At 43.9% G+C, this 20,059-nt stretch overlaps 1 protein-coding gene across 1 annotated transcript in view; it reads right to left on the bottom strand.

Moving 5' to 3' along the window:
- Positions 1 to 20,059, bottom strand: part of UNC80 (unc-80 homolog, NALCN channel complex subunit) — a 341,822-nt gene that overhangs the window by 225,212 nt on the left and 96,551 nt on the right. Inside the window, exons 19-22 of the mRNA XM_061607866.1 lie at positions 11,725 to 11,933; positions 11,274 to 11,380; positions 9,693 to 9,789; positions 4,340 to 4,512 (exon numbers count right to left, since the gene is read on the bottom strand). Coding sequence (XP_061463850.1) covers positions 4,340 to 4,512; positions 9,693 to 9,789; positions 11,274 to 11,380; positions 11,725 to 11,933 — 586 coding nt within the window. The remainder of the gene's footprint in view (positions 1 to 4,339; positions 4,513 to 9,692; positions 9,790 to 11,273; positions 11,381 to 11,724; positions 11,934 to 20,059) is intronic.

The raw sequence follows: 20,059 nt of genomic DNA, 5'->3' as shown, positions 1-20,059 counted from the left end.
AAATACATCTAAGTTTGACAAAACTTTGCAGACATTTGGATCCAATATAGTAAGCAATTCAGACTCACAATTGGAGCAGTTGTTTACTCATGAAAGATTAGGATCAGTTCACACATAATGCAAAACCTTGGATTGGGACTACGGGAAGAAGCAACGTCCTCACATGCCCCCTCCCTCATTCTTCTCATGCACTCCACTCAATTAGTAACTTTCTGAATACGTCTTAACTGGTAAACTATGGTTTGTGCTTCCCCACCAAACCAGGATTGCAAACCATGTTCAAACAATGCCACAAACCAGGAAGTAACTAGTTATATGAAGTGCATTAATGGGAGTACAACATAATGGGGCTCAATCATGTAACACCAAACTATTATTTTGCAATAAAACGTACAGGTGTCCCCGCACTTATAGTGCGAGTCGTTTCCGACTCTTAGGGTGATGTCTTGCGACGTTTACTAGGCAGATCATATATATGGGGTGGGATTGCCAGTTCCTTCCCTGGCCTTTCTTTCAGAACAAATTTAGATGTCTAACAAGCCAAAGGTCTGCCAGAACAAAAAAGTTTTCATCCTGGAATGGAAAGTTGTGATACAGAGGAAGCCAAACAAATATTCCAGGGCAGTGCATTCCCTCAAAGTGGGCAGGCTCACATGTTAGAATTCTGTGTATTCCTGTGCCAAACATCACTGTTGCTGGGTTGGAAGGGGGGCTTGGAACACAGAGTAAGATTAACGTAGAACTTTGAGTTCAAAATGTTTAAGAAAAAGTACTGTAGGGCAGGAGTGGGGGAATCTCTGACCTTCCAGATGTTGAACTGCAGCTCCCATCATCCCTGACCACAGGCCATACTGGCTGAGGCTGATGGGAAGTAAAGTCTAACAACATTTGGATTGCCACAGATTCCCCATCCCTGCTCTATAATTTCTCTCTCTTAGATCAGGATCTCCCTTGCATCTGCCACTGGGCAAAAGTGTTTTAACAAATGTGCTTGGAACTGGTCAAGCACCTTCAAGTGTAAATAGCATTGAGGGGTGTTTTTGGTGGTAAAACAGGGCAGGAGAACCTGCTCCCATGCCTTTTCCTGAACGGGATCAGAACTCCCATAGTTATTTTCCCTAAAGAATGAGATGTGGAAAGTTCTAAGCGCATTAAGTTAAAAATGCTTTAAACTGTAATATATAGTTTGCCCCTGGGCTGCTCAAAAGGGGTTAGTTGCTTGGCAATGAAGCCCTCAGTTCTTGATTGCATAATTAATTTTGTGCAGGATCTTATGCTTAAAGACTTATCTCAGACAAAAGGACTCATGATGTAAATTCCTATTGACCCATCCTAATGTAAAGCAAATGTTATAAGCATTATCCTCAGACAGATAGCATGCTGAATGTCAGAGTATTATGCAAATACCCTGCAATAGCTTACCTTACACCCAGAGCAATCTGAAGAAGCAGCAAGAGAAAGATGAAGATGTGTGACAGAATGGATGATGAACTCACACCACAGAGAAACACATCACAAATGAGGAGAAATGAATCAGCCAGGAGATGCATAGCTGAAAAGAACCACAGGTTACCACTCCACTTTCACTGCCAACAACAATAAAAAGCAAAACATAGCACAAAGTTCTAACAAGATGGACACTTTCTTTGGAATTCTGCTTACAAAATGGCCTCCCTATTTTTTCCATTACAGTTTTTATGCTGCTTTTAAATATGGTTTTTTTTAAAAAAAATAACCCTTAAGAACCCCCATTTCTACAATACTTCACACATACACTTTTGACACAGGTGCACAGCAGACTGAAGCATTTGAGGTGTGGGAGGAGGAAGTTTACTCAGGCCTGGAGGTCAAGGAGGGGGAGCCACCTGGGCTGCAAGGTGATTACCATGAGGGAAAAACTGTGACTAAATTAAAGAACATGCTTGAGGATGTTTATGCAAATTTATTCCCCTGTATTTAAGACATCTTTAAGACCCCTCTTAAGACCTTGCAAGATTTGCAGCAATTTCTGGAGTCATTTGGAAACAGTTTTAGAAGAACAGAACAAGCAGCATCTTGAACAGTTACCTGCTGGCCCAGAGAGGGAACTATAGGTCTTATTATTTGAGATGTTTATCTCTGTATACATAAGAACTACAAATCCCATCATACCTTTGCCTCTGCCTGATAGTATTTCTTATGCACAGGCAAGAAAAGCCAATGCCTAGAAGCAAGAGGGAAGGTCAAGCACCATTATCATCAGGACCAGTGAGATCTCTGGGGCAGTGGGAGCCTATGCTGCCAATACAATTTACCAGCTGCAGAACGGATACAAGAAATGGTGCTAAGATTTCCAGGGACAGGGAATGGTGCGTAAATGGCATTTATCATTTGTGTATGTCCCATATATTGCCATAGTTGGCTGTAAAAAAAACCCAGGGAGCAAGCAACATAAAGAAAGGGAAGTAAGAAGCTAAACAGCACCACACAAGGTTTTTGTGGGGCAAGGGGAAGGCTATGTTACAAGGTTGTACCAGCCAGGCTCAGATAAATTATGCTTGGGCACTGGGGCAGGGAGACTATTTGGATGGATAAAAGTAATTTCACTGCTTCTGCAGTCTGTCTAATCTCACTCCCTGACTCTTTTATACAGAAGAAGACATGCAGGTTTGAAGGTGTGATGGTCTGTCAGTCTTAAATATAAGACTCAGCAAGGAGGTACTATGACTATTTTTAAAAAACTAAAAATAGGATACCAAGAACAAAATGTTATTTTTGGGGGGGAAATGCTTTAATGGAGTTTTAAAATACAGTATGGTAGGGATGGGTGAGAAATTGAATTCAGATCGCATTTAAAGCTGAATTTATCAAATTTGCACTTTCTGAAACAATATGAGAACTGAAACACAGCCATTCCTTGAAATTCACACTTATCTGAAAGTTGCAATGCAGTTCTCCAACCAACCAGTGTTTATAAAAATACCTATATTAAGGGGAGATTTGTATAAAAATGCATGTATTGGTGAAAATTACAAAAATGCATTATATTAGGATAACTTGCTTGCAAAAAACGTGTCCCTTATTCAAAATGGCATACAAAAATATATTTATTAGGAGAAAAGCAGCCGCCCTGGGCTTCTGCTGGGAGGAAGGGTGGGATATAAATCAAATAATAAATAAATAAAATTGCACTAAAATGCTGAAGAATTTACATGAGGATTAAAAAACAAGGTTTGCAAATCGCTACAGAAATGTGGAGAACTGAATTTAAGATTAGAAAAATGAGAAATGGAGAGAACCAAAAGTGACAGATCCTTCCATCCCTACTGTATGGTGAGAGATAATATTGGTTGATAGATATAAGAAAGGTAAAATTTCAGAGAACATTGAACACCTCTCCATTCCCATCCCCATTATTTTTTGCAACATGTTGGGAAAGGTAGAAAGACAAATGTCTGGTATAAGGCATGGTAATGTGTGGGAGTAAAAGGAACAAAAGTGAGAGTACATACATCTTCCCCCCCTTTTTTTTCATTCCCAAGGACAAGTACATCTTGCTGTTGTGCTGCCTAACAGAAACTGACTCAAAGAAATGTCCAAAATTGCCCCAAAGGAGTTGAACTGACATGAGAATGTTAATCAATTGTAAACATGTATGCATATATTGAAATACCTATAAATACATGCCATGCAATAAGAAGGATTTTAAATACAAAAGTACTGCTTTGAATTGCAATCAGTGTACAACCAACAACAGGCAAGGAGCGCTCCAGTGGTGGATGAGATGACAGGAAAGCAAGAAGAAGAAAGTAGCTCAAGCAGCTGCACAAATTGAAGAATCACAATCTCTGATGGGCTTGGACCTTTTAGTCCTTGGATCCACAAATCACCATTCTATGAATAAGTCATATACCAGAATGCTTTGAAGACCCGCCCCAATCTCCCACAGTGAATAAGTTGAGACTCACAGCTATGGTTTGGTTTAATTATTTATAGCATCAGCTGAACATCTCTGTGGAACTGAAGTAGTCAGAGCCATATATACCACTCTTATGTGTATAAGACTTGGTAAGGGAGATGTGAAATGTGGAGCCTGAAAGAAATCTGAATAATAAAAGAGCTGGGGGGGGGAGGATTAGGCACAGCACAAATCTAGTAAATCAAATACTCTTTCCAGATTTACATTCACAGACAGAGACAAAAAATGTATCCCTGTTGATTGTACTTAGCATTTCCAGCATGCTGTCTTTGGTACTTTTTACTCTTCACCAACCCCCTTCACTCCCCCTCCACCCCAGGTTTTGCATTATTAAATTATTGGTTATGAACAGTATTCATGAGCATTCATGCAGTGACTTACAAGATCAAGGGCAGCTGCCAGGATAGAGGCATCGGGGATTGTTCCTGGTTCACAGCAGTTTAAGAGAAACTGAAAGCGCTTCATGCCTTGTCTTATTGCTCCCAAGTTCACCACATTCTTGGATTTGCCTCCCTCTTGGTTGGAAGCCAGGTGGTCATCATAGGTCTGACAACCTTAAAAGACAGTACAAAAGGGGGTTGTGGGAGAGAGGGGAAGAGGAAGGCCCCACAAAAGTATAAACATAAAATGGGCTGGCAAAAGATCCTGGCATGTGTGATTCTTATCTATTCACCCCTATGCACGGCCACCAACCCTAACGTAAGGTGCACATGAGAACTATCCAGCAATGCAGTGATATCTGTGAAGTCTCTGAGGAAATGTTTCAGCTTAGCAAGCAATGTGGAAAAAATAGGTAAATACAAAGTGATTTATCACGAGAAAAATTGTGCTCAGGTCCCAGACCTGCACACTTAGAGCTTGAGAGCCATTCATCCAGGATTTTAGAAGCACACCTGGGCACTCTCTGCAATAGTTGCAGCTTAAATGAGTCAGTCAGAAAGTAGAATGGTTACTGCAAAGTGACAGAATGATTTTTAAAACATGGAGATTTTCAGTCTAGTTTTGACATGTACAGATGACCAAACACCACTAAAAAAATTTTGCCCCCTAAAGTTAGCCATGATTTAGTCCCACTGAATCAAAGGAATAAGTCACAATGACTAAGCTAGATCCTGTTACTTTCCGTTATAACTAACTTTAGCTACATCAGGATTATTGGCTTTCTTTTATATCTTGAGGATCTGGAGTGTGAAATTGATTGTTGTTGTTGTTGTTGATAATAATAATAATAATAAATAAATAAATAAATTTATGTCCTGCTCTTCCTCCCAAAAGGAGCCCAGGGGTTATCATACAATAAGTGATAAAATAATAAAAACATACAATAATAAAAATGTATTTTTAAATGTGTATATTTGTTTTTAATGTTTTTAACGGTTGTCTTCTCAATGACTTAGTCAGCTCCCTTCACTCTGACACCAATCAGCACAAGGAAGCATGTTAGAAGATTCTTCTCAGTGGCTAACACTCTCCCCTTTCATACTGATTGGCTTGTAGGACGCTGGATACATAGGGACCATGTTGGGACCCTGCTCCCAAAAAAGTAAGGGGTCTAAGTCCTGAGACCCCAGACAACTACAGTAGGGCCCCGTTTATACGGCAGGTTAGGGACCAGGCCCCTGCCGTAAAGCGGAAATCGCCATAAAGTGGAACCCATTGACTTTAATGAGTCACGTCGCCTGAAAATGATGCGAAAATGCCGCAAAATGGCAAAATCAGCTTTAAAAAGGGGAATTTCTCCTGATTGAAAGCCGCCACATCAGCGGAATGCCGGAAAGCGGAATGCCGGAAAGCGGAATGCCGGAAAGCGGAATGCCGGAAAGCGGGGCCCTACTGTACATCCCTGCAACAGACTCAGCACTTGTCTAATCTTTAAGGGGTGGGAATTCTAAAAGGTAGGTTCTATAACATTTAAGGCTCGATTCCTAAATTATGCAGAATGTACCTCCTGATAAGAAGGTATCTGCAAAAGGCCCTCACCTGCAGAGCGTAATGATCAACTGGGTATAAGGGGTGCAATGATCTTTCAGGTATCCTAGTCCCAAGCTGTATAGGGCTTTATACACCAAAACAAGCACCTTGAACTTAGCCTGGTAGCTAATAGGCAGCCAGTGCAATTCTTTCAGCAGCAGAGTGATACATTGGCTATATCCTTTTTTTAAAAAAAAAAGTTTTTTAAATATGTTTTTTAAAATATATCTTAAAGTCTGTTTTAAAGTGTTTTTAGTGCTTTTGTTTGCCACCTTGAGCTCCAACTGGGAGGAGGGGTGGGATGTAAATCTAATAAATAAATATCCCGCCACAGTGAGCAATTGAGCTACTGCATTTCACATGAGCTGCATCTCCTGGACCAGTCTCAAGGGCAGCTCTACATAGAGTGCATTGCAGTAATACAGCTTGGAGGATACCAGCCCATGGATGACAGTGGTCAGGCTATCCTGGTCCAGAAACGGCCACAGCTGTCCTGGTTCAGAACTGGCCACAGCTGGATCCAGAAGCACCCCAAGACTATGACCCTGATCTTTCAGAGAGTGAATAACCCCATCCAAAGCAGGCACTTGACCAAATATCTGGACACAGGAACTACCCACCCAGAGTGTCTCCATCTTGACAGGATGCAAACTCAGTTTTGGGGGGCCTCATCCAGCCCACCACCAACTCTAGGCACCAGAGTTGCAGGGCCTCTGCTGATTCAGATATTACAGAGAAATAGAGCTGGGTATCATCAGTGTGCCAGCATGTGCGTGCTTTTACCTAAGAAAGCAGGCTTTTACCCTGCATCAGGACCACTGAGACTTGACACTTAATAAAATAAGAAAAGCTACTTTATTTATAGAAATACATTGTAGATAGAAAGGCATACCTAGTTCTAACTAACTAGCTAAGTTGGAGGCGTAATGCCCAGGTGTGGGAGTTACCCTCGTGGCTAGCAGAGAGCAGAGACAAAGGGTGTCTTCTCTCTCCTGGACAGTTGGAGAAGAAAGGAGTGGAAAGAGCAGAAGGAGGAGGGGCAGGTAAGCTTCCCTAAAGAAGTAACAGCCTAGTAGCCGGAAGGAAGTCAGTCAGAGCATCACAGGTAAAGGTAAACAAGCCTATCCATCTGGAGGACCCTAACTCTATCTCCCTTCTGGAACATAGACAAAAGAACAAAACAGGAGTTGTTCTTGCCCCACTTCCAACATTACCTACCACACAGGTTTCTGGGCACCCCATTCTTCTTTCTCTGCACCTAAAACGCTATCTCTTTTTTTCTCTATGAGATAAGAGATTTCCTTCATTTATTCTTCCTTCTGTTTCTTTTTAGTGTACTATCCTGTCCCCATTCCCAACCCAAATCTCTGCTGCTCCTCTCAGTTACAGAACACAAGACTTTCACTCCCAGAAATTCATGATAAGGGAAATGCAGAAATTGGTGGGCCATATAGTGTGGCTGGTTGCAATACACAGGAAAAACTGATACCAGCTCCATCATTTTCCTTTCAAATCAGGGAGAGGAGAAGCAATGCAGATGGAATGATGAAAACAGTCTTTGGGAAGAGCCATAACTCAGTGGCAGAGTACAAGCTTTGCATGCAAAAGGCCCCAGGTTCAATCCCCGGCATCTCCAGGTAGGGCTGGGACAGACTTGCACCTAAAACTCTGGAGAGCTACTCCCAGTCAATGTCCACAACAGTGAGCTAGATGGACCAATAGTCATAACCAATTGGTGCTTGAAATTCTCCCAAAGGGCAACAAAAAGCCAAGGAAGGGGTGTAAACTGGGCTATGTCAAAGCAAAAGATCCATTAACCAACAGAAGCAACAATAACCAAGGAAGATATTTACTGTTAGAGGGATAAAGACCGTTCCCTCTCTTCAGTGGGCTAGTCATTTCAAGTAGCCTGATGCAAAAAGCTTTACTTTAGAGGGCAATAGCCCAGCAGAGTCCAGCCTAAGGCCTTCTTCACAAATCTGTACTTGACTACATCAGGGAGAGACTCTACTTGGAAGGAAGAACAATGGCTGCAACAACTAGGCACCCAGGGGATTATATAATGTATAATGGATGGCTATTGAATAGAGGGACTAAGGAAAAACAGCAGGGCTTCCTCACCAAAGTAGGCCCAGCCAGGTACTGCCAGACTGATAAGGCTCATCAGAATAGAACCAGGGAGGGAGAAGCCATCCACTTCCCCACACTTCCACAGAATGACCATAAGGGCTTAAATTACAATTCAATTAGAATTCAATGAATTTCTCCAGTTAAAAAAATGAACAAATTCGCATTCAATTTCAAAAGCTGAATTTCCAAATACTAATTCTAACACTGAATACTCATATTCTCATACTTGTCTCAAGCTCACAGTTAAACAGTAAAATTTGAACTTGGCATAAAATCAGTTATAGAACATCCTGCATTTAGGCATGATCAGAAAATTTAATCCAGTAGTCAAACTCCAAATGACAAACCTATGTGTAGCAGCCACAGAGCTTGTACTCAAACAGCTGCTTCCTCCCCATAACTTACCAAAATATATTTTGAAATTGAGGGGACTTTCAAAGCTATTGATGAGATGGCATTGGGGCCCCTTCAAAGGGGAAGAATCAAATATTAAACTGGGCACACCAAAGTCCTTCTTCCTAATTACAGATAGGAAGAGCCCAACTATTTCTTCTATTAAAATATCATTTAATAGCAATAGTCGGATGACTTTTTTTGGTACAGAATCCCTCTTTGTATAGAAAGGTATTGTCTGATGGAGCAATGGCCAAAGGATACATATGTGTGTGTGTGTGTGTGTGTATATAATATATATATTAATGTAACTTCCATGTTTGACAATGAAGTATGTAATGTCAGATCATGTCGACTGCTATGAAAAATACAAAGAGAACAAAACTCATTGAGATGGGATGCTGTGTTCCTTTTTAAATACAAAAATAGAAGAATATCAAGATGCAAGGTTGTTTCCTTGGTAACAAGAAGCTCACATCTGCAACCAGATGGCAGTGGAGTACTTGGAAGCATACAATTCCTATCATTTTTTAAAATAGGAAAGAAAGTGCTTTTTTTCAGATACCACTGCTTTACAAATAACAAAACAGTTAACTGTTTGTCTCAGAGAATGGTAATTTTGTTGAGAATGCAGGACAGCATCTTTCTAAGAAATGGTATGAAGACACAAGACATGCAAACACAGAAGAAAAGAGATAATTAAAACACATTTTGTACAGGGTTTTCCATTTCATCAGTGCTGAACTTTACAGAAAATGGTAGATGATTAGTAATGGGGGATAAAAGCTGGTGGGCACACTTATAATTTCACATCAAGGAGTGAAATTAAATATTAGCATAATAAGTTTGAAATCAGACCCCTGCTTTCAAATAATTTCATTTTTTCAAAGTCGGAAGGTTTTATTTTTTGGAAGTCCAAATGATACTTTAATTTATTGGCCCATATTTTCTTTTCCTTCTTAGATAGAACTACATGGAAATCAAAATGGCATAAGGAGAAAGAGAGAACAAAAAATGGCTAAGTATGTAGAGCCAGAGAGAGAAACAGAATGGGTACAAAAACCATGTTTTAAAAAGATAAAGGATAAATTAAAGAAGAAGAGTAACCAAAAAAAGGAAGCAAAGGGAGAGGAAAAAAATAAGTTAAAAGGACTGAAGAAACAGAACCCTGATTTCTAACCATCTTTTTCTTCTGTGTGATGAAGCTTGGATGGATGTCTTCGGCAGGTACGCCATTTACCAAGACGCTTGAAGAAATTCTCCTCTTCATCTCGCCCATTCTCCAAACCACTTCCTGGCCCTCCTTCAGACAGCTTCACTGCACTAGTGAATTTCACCTAAATAAAATCAAGGTGTTTAATTTGTTGTTAATACAACCTCTTTCAACTTCTTCTGTTGTAACATTACTTCTAAATACAACATTTTGAATGCACACATCTGCTTGAGAGCAGTCACACTGGGAGCATCATCATCAAACCAGAAGGAATGGAAGAGCTAGTGGCCTGCTTTCTTTGGTTATCTGTGGTTGTATCTCTCTTTGGCAGCTAACCTTCCTTCTCCTCCACCACCTGACACCTAGAGAAAATTAGTCACTAAGGAGAGAGTAGTGATAAACAATGGACAAAGAACATCAGATAGAAGCTTCTCCTTCCCTGCCTGTTTGATTGTAATCTCTCCACCTTCTCTGCTGACAGGGGAACCTTCAGAGTTCTCAACAGCAGAGCCAGACTGCTCTCATGTGGCAAGTGTAACAAGCAGCCCAGTTCTAACATTACAAAGTTTAACTAGAATGCAAGCATCAAGAAGGCAGGTGAATGTTCTTGAAGCTGCCTGCCTGGCCCTCCCCACAACAGTATACAAAATGTGTACTCCCAATAGGACCAGAGGCTCTTCTAAGTCCATGTGGGCCTTGGGACTGATTTGTGCTTAACCTGAGGCCCTTTCTACTTCAGAGTATGTGAGAGGGCATACCATGGACTTACTCAACACTAAATTCAGAAGACTACCTATTCATTTCTTGAAAATGAAATATCTGTAGTACTCAGAACAGTAATGTTTTTAAACAAAGATGTTTGAAGAAGCTCAGTAAAGAAATAACATGAAAGGGATTAGAAACCAGATCTTATGAATATACTATGCAATTACAGATATATGCAACTGCATAAGGCCTCAATGAAAGCTCCCACAACACTTACTGTTAAGTGCTATGGCATACATTTTAGTATGGAGCTTCATAAGGAATTACTGTGAGACAGAGGCTCTTCTTCCTTGGCCTTGCCTTACTGCTAAGCTGTCAGCAGCTGGAGTCCTAAGAGGCAAGTCACTGTTCTTGCTCTCTGTCTTGAAATAGCATCCACAAGAGTACCACGGCTTCATGCCTTAAGGGAACAGACTTTTTAACTTTCTTCTTGTCAATGTCAGAATATACATCCGGAAAAGCCTTGATGAACTATGTCTGTAAAATGGGAAAAAGCAACCTAACTCACACATTTGTGGATAAATGAGATAAAAACATTTAGCTACTCAGATTACACCCTAAGTATAAATGGTGTAGTTATCTCCACAATTCCAACTTAGAACACATCCATGGCTCCTTTCCAAAAAAGGGTAATTTCAGGATTAATCAAATAAGATCTTCCAGTATGATTGTTCCTGGTCTTCTCCATTCATATTAAGAGACTGCCATCTATAACTGTAAGTTCACAGTTTCCATCCATTACTGGTATTTTTACTTTCTATAGGAGCGAGACATGACAAAAACAAACAAGCTGTGTGTATCCCCACACTTCATCTCCCTTCTAGTCCAAAGTAACTTATCTACCTTTGAACTCTGCCTGATGAAAGATAGACGGTCTACAGAGCTGATGTCCAGAAGATCTTCTACACCATCTGCCAGACCAGAAAGGGATGAGCGCTTCAGCCAATTCCCTATTATACAGAGAGACCAAAGGTGTAAACATATGTCTGAATGTACCAGCAACAAATGTGGGTATCTCTCTAGTACTGAGGAAGCTATGTCTCCTGAAGAAAAGTTGGTACACAAACTTTAAAATCTAGAAATTGAATTTCTCTTATATGAAAGAGAAAAAAATCCTGAGCTTTTGGTTGAAAAGGATAGTAATAAATATGGAGGAAGACTGAATAATATATATGCTTCAGGTACCATTGAAATCTGAACAGAAACTTGCTCCCAAAATATCTGTGTGCTGACACATGGAGAAATATGAAAATATTGTTATATAATAATATAATGTAAAGAGGCATACATTTACCTAAGGGGAGTTTGAGTTTTTTTCGGAGTGAGATCCTTCGTGAGCGCGAGCGTGAGCGCCTCTCAGTGGTTGTCCCTGAGTGTGCAGTTGTGCATTCTGAGGTATCCTGCTCAGACTGGCTGCTAGTATCACTCGCTGCACTCTGCGATTTAAACATCTTTCGCCAGAAATCTTTGCGGCCTAGGGCTGCTCCTTGCATTTGTTCATCACTGTAAGAAAACAAATTGCATGGATCAAACATACTCAGGAATGCACAAAACATGGGATTGTCTTACCTTTTTTACCTTTACACTGTGCTCTGGTAGTAAGAGGTCTACAAGACATTTTGTTTGTTTTCATCAGATACTTTGCCAATAATATGCTAGTAGGGCACAACTTTGTTCTGTCATAATAATACTTTGCATGTGTTCAGTGTTCTACACTCTCAATGCATGATTTTGTGATCCTTACAACAACCCTGTAATGTAGGTCAGTATTATTATTCCTGTACTGCAAATGGTGGGCAGTGCTGAATTTGTGTCCCATCTAGTCCATCATCCTGTTCTCACAGTGGTCAACCTGACGGCCATTGGAAGCCAGCAAGCAGAGCCTGAGTGCAAAAGCACTCTCCCCTTCTGTGATTTCCAGCAACTGGTTTTCAGAAGCATACTACCTATTCTGTTTTTTGCTACAATCTCCAGGTCAACCAACCACAGCCAAATAAACAGTGGCTAAATAGTGCAAAATAGTTGCTTTTTCACCCTAAGCCACTGACTGGCATAATCTGCATAGATGTACCATTGGTACTCACCTGAAAGCTGTTTCTAAGGGGGCATTAGGACACCATCAAGTGGGTTGCTGACCCTCAGAGCTTGGAAGATTACTTTTAAAAAGTAATAAATTACAGTTACAATTACTTGGCCAAAAAAGTAGTAATTACAGTTACAATTGCAATTGCTCTGAAAGTAACTGATTACTTTTCTCAAAAGTAATCACTACAATTACATTTCAGTTACTTTTTTTAAAAAACGCCTACAAAGTGCTAGCCTTGGCTGCTTCACATCTAAGTAGCCTAAAACAACATTAAAAATAAAAACACACACACAGGGGGTAGTAGAAGGGTTCGAATCCCCACATAGCCATGAAGCTCACTGGGTGGCCTTGGGCCAGTCACTGCCTCTCATGAAAACCCTATTCATAGGGTCACCATAAGTCGGAATCAACTTGAAGGCAGTACATTTATTTTTTATTTTGAAGATGATGATTATGATAATGCAGCATTTCAAATTAATTCTATATGAGAAGCATTCCATGCCAAGCTTGGAAAACCAAGGGGGAGGTATAAAATGTAGACAAAAATACTTTTGACAAAATGCCGTTTATCCTTTATATCTATATCTATAATTAGCAATACAGCTGAATACTGTATGTAAAGTATTTTTTCTCTTTCCCTTTTTTATTAGTATTTTAGTACTACTGCTAAAGTTCTGATGAAAGAATAAAGTATTCATTAGCCAAATTCAAATGATTAGAACACATCACGTAAATTCCACTGAAGTTGGAGTTTTTGCCATAGAAAAGGCAAAAAACGCATACCCTATGATAGCCCAATAGAGAATCAGAACTAATATAAAACCCTATTGCTTCTCATTTGCAAATGTTGCAAGATCTAAGGTAACTCTAGATCATGTGAGTTCAGGTGATGCATGTTATGTAAATTTGTATAGATATTAGCAGAGATTGTCAACAGTCTGAGATGTGTGTGTGCCAATGTGTGCGTTTACCTAAGTGGCAGGCTTTTACCCTGCACTGAAATCACTGAGACTTAAAACTTAGTAAAATAAGAAAAGCTATTTTATTTATAGAAATACATAGTAGATAGGAAAGGCATATCTAGTTCTAACTAACTAACTTGGAGGCGCAACACCCAGGTTTGGGAGTTGCCCTCATGGCTCAGGAGGGAGAGAGCAGAGACAAAGGTGTCTCCTCTCTCTTGGATTACTTTATTGCTTAACTGCATTCTTTGTTTGCCTCTGTAATTCTCACTTTTTTTTACCCACTGTTTGAATGTCTTTTGGGAATGCCTACTGAAATTATTTGTTATCATTTTGGGCTGATTACCTTCAGCTATTATCTCACCAAAGTTGCATACACATGACAGATTTAAAGCACATTTCCACCACCACCCCAAAAAAGAATCCTGGGAACTGTAGTTTGTTACGGGTGCTGGGAATTATAGCTCTGTGAGGAGTAAACTACAGTCCCCAAGATTCTTGGGGAAAAGCCATGTGCTTACATGTATGGTGTCTACTGGGAGACTCTTATGGATTGATTCTATACTCCCAGAAGTAAATCCTATTTACTGCTATGGAAACTACTTCCAAGTAAGTATGCTTGGAATTGCAGCTTTTAGGTCATGCTTAATAGCCACCTTGTATCAAATTGAACAGTTTCCAATCAGATTTAAACACTAACCACTTAAACTGGTCAGAGTGTCATTCCCTCTATTTCTGAAGCTCAGGCTGGAAGTGTTGTTGCTTATGTAGCCATGGTATCACCATCCATACCACACATAATAAGGAGTATTAGTGGGCAAGAGGGAACCCCAAGTGTTGTAGAATACAAAAAAGTGAGAGAGAAAACAGAAAGGGGATGACTCCCCAAACAGCCCAAATGAGTACTGAGCATGCTGTGTTATGGAATGCTCAGTGGCTGTGTGAGCGAGCGAGCGAGCGAGATGTCTCAGCTAACAGAAAATTATAGAGTTGGAAGGAACCTATAAGGTCATCGAGTCCACACCCCTGCTCAATGCAGGAATCCAAGTTAAAGCACACCTGACAGGTGGCTGTCCAGCTGCCTCTTGAATGCTTCCAATGTTGGAGAGCCCACCACTTCCCTAGGTAATTGGTTCCATTGTCATACTGCTCTAATGACTGATAGTCCTTTTTCGAGTGTTGAAAGGTGTTTCAAATAAAATTCTTTTATAATAGTCCAGATTTTTTGAATGTCCATATGATTGATCGGCAGGCTGGAAAGAAAAATGACTCACTAAGGCTACATCCACACCAGACATTTATTCCACTTTAAACAGTCATGATTTCCCAGAATGCTAGGAAGTGTAATTTGTGAAGGGTCCTGAGAGTTGTTAGGAGACCCCAATTCCCCTCACAGAACAGAATTGTCTGAGAAGAGGGGCTGACTGTTAAACCACTCTGGACAATGGAGCTCTGTCAGGAGAATAGGAGTCTCCTAATAAAATTCAGCACCCGTCACAAACTACACTTGCCAGGTTCTTTGGGGGAAGTCATGACTGTTTAAAGTGGAATAAATGTCTGGCTTGGGTGTGGCCAAAAAGTCATCAAGCGAGTTCATGGCTGTGGTAAGATACGAACTCAGAAGGTCCCAGCTGCACCCAGCATGGAACTACACTTCCAGCAGCAAATACCAGAAAACCAACTCAATGTGTGCTGTCAATGTGCAAAGCATTTGCTGGGGTGCATTTGGGGAGGTGAAGCAGGAGATAGATGGAAGGGGCTGTTTTCCATGCCTGCCACTTTACCAGTGCAATGCCCCATATTTTTCCTTATTGACCTCCATTAGCTAGGGGAAAGTGGCCAGGGAAGGGGTTGCAGATCAAAAGTTTCAGCAGCAAATTACCCCCTCTCATCACTTCTCTCTAACAAAATGCCCCCCACATCAGTAGCAGACACTAGCAGGGAAGTTCTTTTTTGAGTTATAATTCAGCTCTCATTCTGTTAATTCCCAAACTACACCAGTTGTCATTTTGACCTACATGCATAGGGAGAAAGACAGTGTAAAGGGTGTGCACAAGGGGGAGGGGATGACAAAGGATTTAGGACTTAAAGATTTAATATTCCATGAGTAGAAAAAAATACCCTATGCAAATGTCTATATTACTGCAGAAAAGTTCAGTTCTACATATGTTTGCCATCTTTTCCTCAAGCACAACTGTTTTTGAGATAACACTCTTATTCTCTCTTGCCCTTCACCAAAAAGCCATGTTAGTTGTCCAGTATATGAAATGACTGCAAGCAGGTGCAGCCCAAGACATTTTGCTACTTGAAGCAGAAGAGCAAATGGTGCCCTGCCCCCAAGTCAAGGTCATAGTACCATAGCTTGAAAAGTTATGTTGGCATTTGAGGCAGAAAATCTCACAAGTACCTCTTCCTGACAACAACCAAAAATTAAAATAGCTAATAATTTGTTGCATGGTGCCCCAAATTAGTTGCTTGGGGTAGTCATCTCTTGCTGCCTAGTGAAAGTCGCTCTATGAGAGGCACATAACTGAAGCAAAACATACAAACAGAAGTGTGAGACTGCACCTACCTCCTAGTCTCTTACCAGTTCCCAATAGTTTTTGTCAGTCTGGGAATAAAAGAGACTGACAAAAAACTAAAAACAGACTCAAAACTCCAACAATATTCCAGAGAGAGGGAGAGCCACATGAGAAAACTTCTCAGGTAAAACTCGGGGGGGGGGATGAGTGGTGGCGGCAGTAGGATGCTCCTGCAACCTCGCAGCGGGCATGAGGGGGAGGTGGCAGCCACGTCAGGCACAAGTACTGTGTGTAGAGGAATTACTTTGCAGGGGATCGGGCACCTTGGCCCCCAGATACACACAGAGAGAGGTACAGGATCTCAAGCCGCTGGGACGCTCCTGCAACCTCGCGGCAGGTGCAAGGGGGGGCACAGGCACAGGGGGACAGGCAAGAGCAGGGGGTGCCATGGAGGGGATGCAGAGGGGGTGCCAGGACAAGCAGAGGGGGTGCAGAGGGGTGCCAGGACAAGAGGAGGGATGCAGAGGGGTGCAAGGACAAGCGGAGGGGGTGCACAGGGGGTGCAAGGACAAGCGGAGGGGGTGCAAGGGCAAGCAGAGGGGATGCAGAGTGGGTGCAAGGGCAAGCGGAGGGGATGCAGAGGGGGTGCAAGGGCAAGCGGAGGGGATGCAGAAGGGGGTGCAAGGGCAAGCGGAGGGGGGGCAAGGGCAAGCGGAGGGGTTGCAGAGGGGGGGCAAGGGCAAGCGGAGGGGTGCAGAGGGGGGGCAAGGGCAAGCGGAGGGGTGCAGAGGGGGGGCAAGGGCAAGCGGAGGGGATGCAGGGGGTGCAAGGGCAAGCGGAGGTGTTGCAGAGAGGGTGCAAGGACAAGCTGAGGGGATGCAGAGGGGGTGCAAGGGCAAGCAGAGGGGATGCAGAGGGGGTGCAAGGGCAAGCAGAGGGGATGCAGAGGGGGTGCAAGGGCAAGCAGAGGGGATGCAGAGGGGGTGCAAGGGCAAGCAGAGGGGATGCAAGGGCAAGCGGAGGAGTTGCAGAGGGATTGCAGAGGGGGTGCAAGGGCAAGCGGAGGGGATGCAGGGGGTGCAAGGGCAAGCTGAGGTGTTGGAGAGAGGGTGCAAGGACAAGCGGAGGGGATGCAGAGGGGATGCAAGGGCAAGTGGAGGGGTGCAAAGGGGGTGCAAGGGCAAGCATAGGGGGTGCAGAGGAGGTGCAAGGGCAAGCGGAGGGGGTGCAGAGGGGGTGCAAGGGGTGCAGAGGGGGTGCAGGGGCAAGCGGAGGGGGTGCAGAGTGGTGCAAGGGCAAGCGGAGGGGATGCAGGGGGTGCAAGGGCAAGCTGAGGGGTTGCAGAGAGGGTGCAAGGACAAGCTGAGGGGATGCAGAGGGGGTGCAAGGACAACTGGAGGGGGTGCAGAGGGGTGCCAGGACAAGAGGAGGGATGCAGAGGGGTGCAGGGACAAGCAGAGGGGGTGCAGAGGGGGTGCAGAGGGGGTGCAAGGACAAGCGGAGGGGGTGCAAGGGCAAGCGGAGGGGGTGCAAGGGCAAGTGGAGGGGTGCAGAGGGGTGCAAGGACAAACAGAGGGGTGCAGAGGGGGTGTAAGGGCAAGCGCAGGGGATGCAGGGGGTGCAAGGGCAAGCTGAGGGGTTGCAGAGACGGTGCAAGGACAAGCTGAGGGGATGCAGAGGGGGTGCAAGGACAACCGGAGGGGGTGCAGAGGGGTGCCAGGACAAGAGGAGGGATGCAGAGGGGTGCAAGGACAAGTGGAGGGGGTGCAGAGGGGGTGCAAGGGCAAGTGGAGGGGTGCAGAGGGTGCAAGGACAAACGGAGGGGTGCAGAGGGGGTGCAAGGGCAAGCGGAGGGGATGCAGGGGGTGCAAGGGCAAGCTGAGGGGTTACAGAGAGGGTGCAAGGACAAGCGGAGGGGATGCAAGGGCAAGCGGAGGGGATACAGAGTGGGTGCAAGGGCAAGCAGAGGGGATGCAGAGGGGGGTGCAAGGGCAAGCGGAGGGGGGCAAGGGCAAGCGGAGGGGTTGCAGAGGGGTTGCAAGGGCAAGCGGAGGGGTGCAGAGGGGGGCAAGGGCAAGTGGAGGGGATGCAGGGGGTGCAAGGGCAAGCAGAGGGGATGCAGAGAGAGTGCAAGGACAAGCTGAGGGGATGCAAGGGCAAGCGGAGGGGATGCAGAGTGGGTGCAAGGGCAAGCGGAGAGGATGCAGAGGGGGGTGCAAGGGCAAGCGGAGGAGGGGCAAGGGCAAGCGGAGGGGTGCAGAGGGGGGGCAAGGGCAAGCAGAGGGGATGCAGGGGGGGCAAGGGCAAGCGGAGGGGATGCAGAGGGGGTGCAAGGGCAAGCGGAGGGGGTGCAAGGGCAAGCGGAGGAGTTGCAGAGGGGTTGCAGAGGGGGTGCAAGGGCACACGGAGGGGATGCCGGGGGTGCAAGGGCAAGCTGAGGGGTTGCAGAGAGGGTGCAAGGACAAGCTGAGGGGATGCAGAGGGGTGCAAGGGCAAGCAGAGGGGGTGCAAGGGCAAGTGGATGGGTGCAGAGGGGGTGCAAGGGCAAGCAGAGAGGGTGCAGGGTAACACATACACTCACCTCCACGGCTCTTCACCTCCATTCTGCTGCTTCTGCCTTCTCTTCCTCCTTGCCCTCCAGCGCTGTCTGGCTCTCCACTTCCTCCCTCATGCCTCCTAACATAGAGCACGAGGGAAGAGCTAAACCGCGCAGAAGCCCAGTTTGAGGCACATGTCTTTCCTCCACCATTCCACCAATCGTAGCAGCAGATGATTTCCCCTGCTTTCCCCCCCCAGTAACGTCCAAATGTAATGCAAAAAAGTTACATTTGCAGCTAGTAAGGAAATACAAGTAACTCGTTATTTCTAACGAGTTACTTCCAAGCTCTGCTGACGCTACCTATCACATGAACAGGCCAGCGGAAAAAAATCACAGCTCTAGATTGTTTGTGGATAATCCCTCCCTTGGAGCCTCAGATTACCTTCTGGACAAGCTTCACTTAGATGCAAAGCATTCACACATTCATACATAGGTAAGTGTTAGTACAGATATTAATTACAGTGACATAACACTCTCCAGAATTCTTGGAATGTAATCCCTCCACTAAAATATGCTATATGAGGGTATAAGCCAGCCAAGGGCAAGCCTTGATGGTGGCCTAGCGCCCCTGTAGAAACACCTTTTAGGTGAGTACCAGTGGTATGTTCTCCAGTAGGCACTAGGACACCAAGTGGGATATTCTTAAGCCAAACCTTTCTTATGGACACGGCTGACTGATTATTGGCTCAGTAGAACCTGTTGGAGGACTTATCTCCTGAACACAGCCTCCACAGGCTATCTTGTATCTGTCTTATAGCATTTCATGAATGCACATGGGTTAGATCATGTGGCTACCCAGCAAGCCTCTTGCAGAGGTGTATTGGTGGCCAATGCCACACTGCTGCTCATCTTGTTGAGTGACCCATTATACCCATTGGAGGCGTTCTGTGTAAGCTAAGGAAATATAGTTCCTGATCCATCTGGACAAAGTTGCTAAGGATACCGCCTAACTCACACAGAGAATGTGGAAAGATATGAACAAGGACTCTGTATTATGAATTGGTCACGTTCCAGCAATGTATACTTTCAGAGCTCTGCAAACATCTAGGAAGTGCCATGCACGCTCAGAGGGATGGTTTGGATTGGGACAAAAGGTTGGTAGGACTGACTCCTGTTGGTAGATGGAAGGCCAAGTTGACCTTTGGTACAAAGGCTGGGTCTGTGCACAGTACTACTCGATCTTTGTGGAATATTGCATAAATTCTTAGAGACAGAAAGGGGTCTGAGTTCAGAGACTTCTCTTGCTGATGTAATGGCTACCAGAAAGAGAATGTTGTAAGACAATTGTCAGTGTGAAACATTCTTTAGAAGTTCTAAGGGGCGGTTCTGTAATGCTGTCAGTATAGTGAGTAGGCTCCACAGTGGGAACTGATGTTGAACAGGTGGACTGGACAGCACTGCTCCCTTCAGAAACTGCTTCAGATAAGGATGAGACCCTACTGACCATGAGGAAGATACGG

Source organism: Rhineura floridana, chromosome 2 (assembly GCF_030035675.1).
Source record: "Rhineura floridana isolate rRhiFlo1 chromosome 2, rRhiFlo1.hap2, whole genome shotgun sequence".
Lineage (NCBI taxonomy): Eukaryota > Metazoa > Chordata > Lepidosauria > Squamata > Rhineuridae > Rhineura > Rhineura floridana.
The sequence above is the reverse complement of the archived record's forward strand: the minus strand, read 5'-3'. Positions and strand labels throughout refer to the sequence as shown.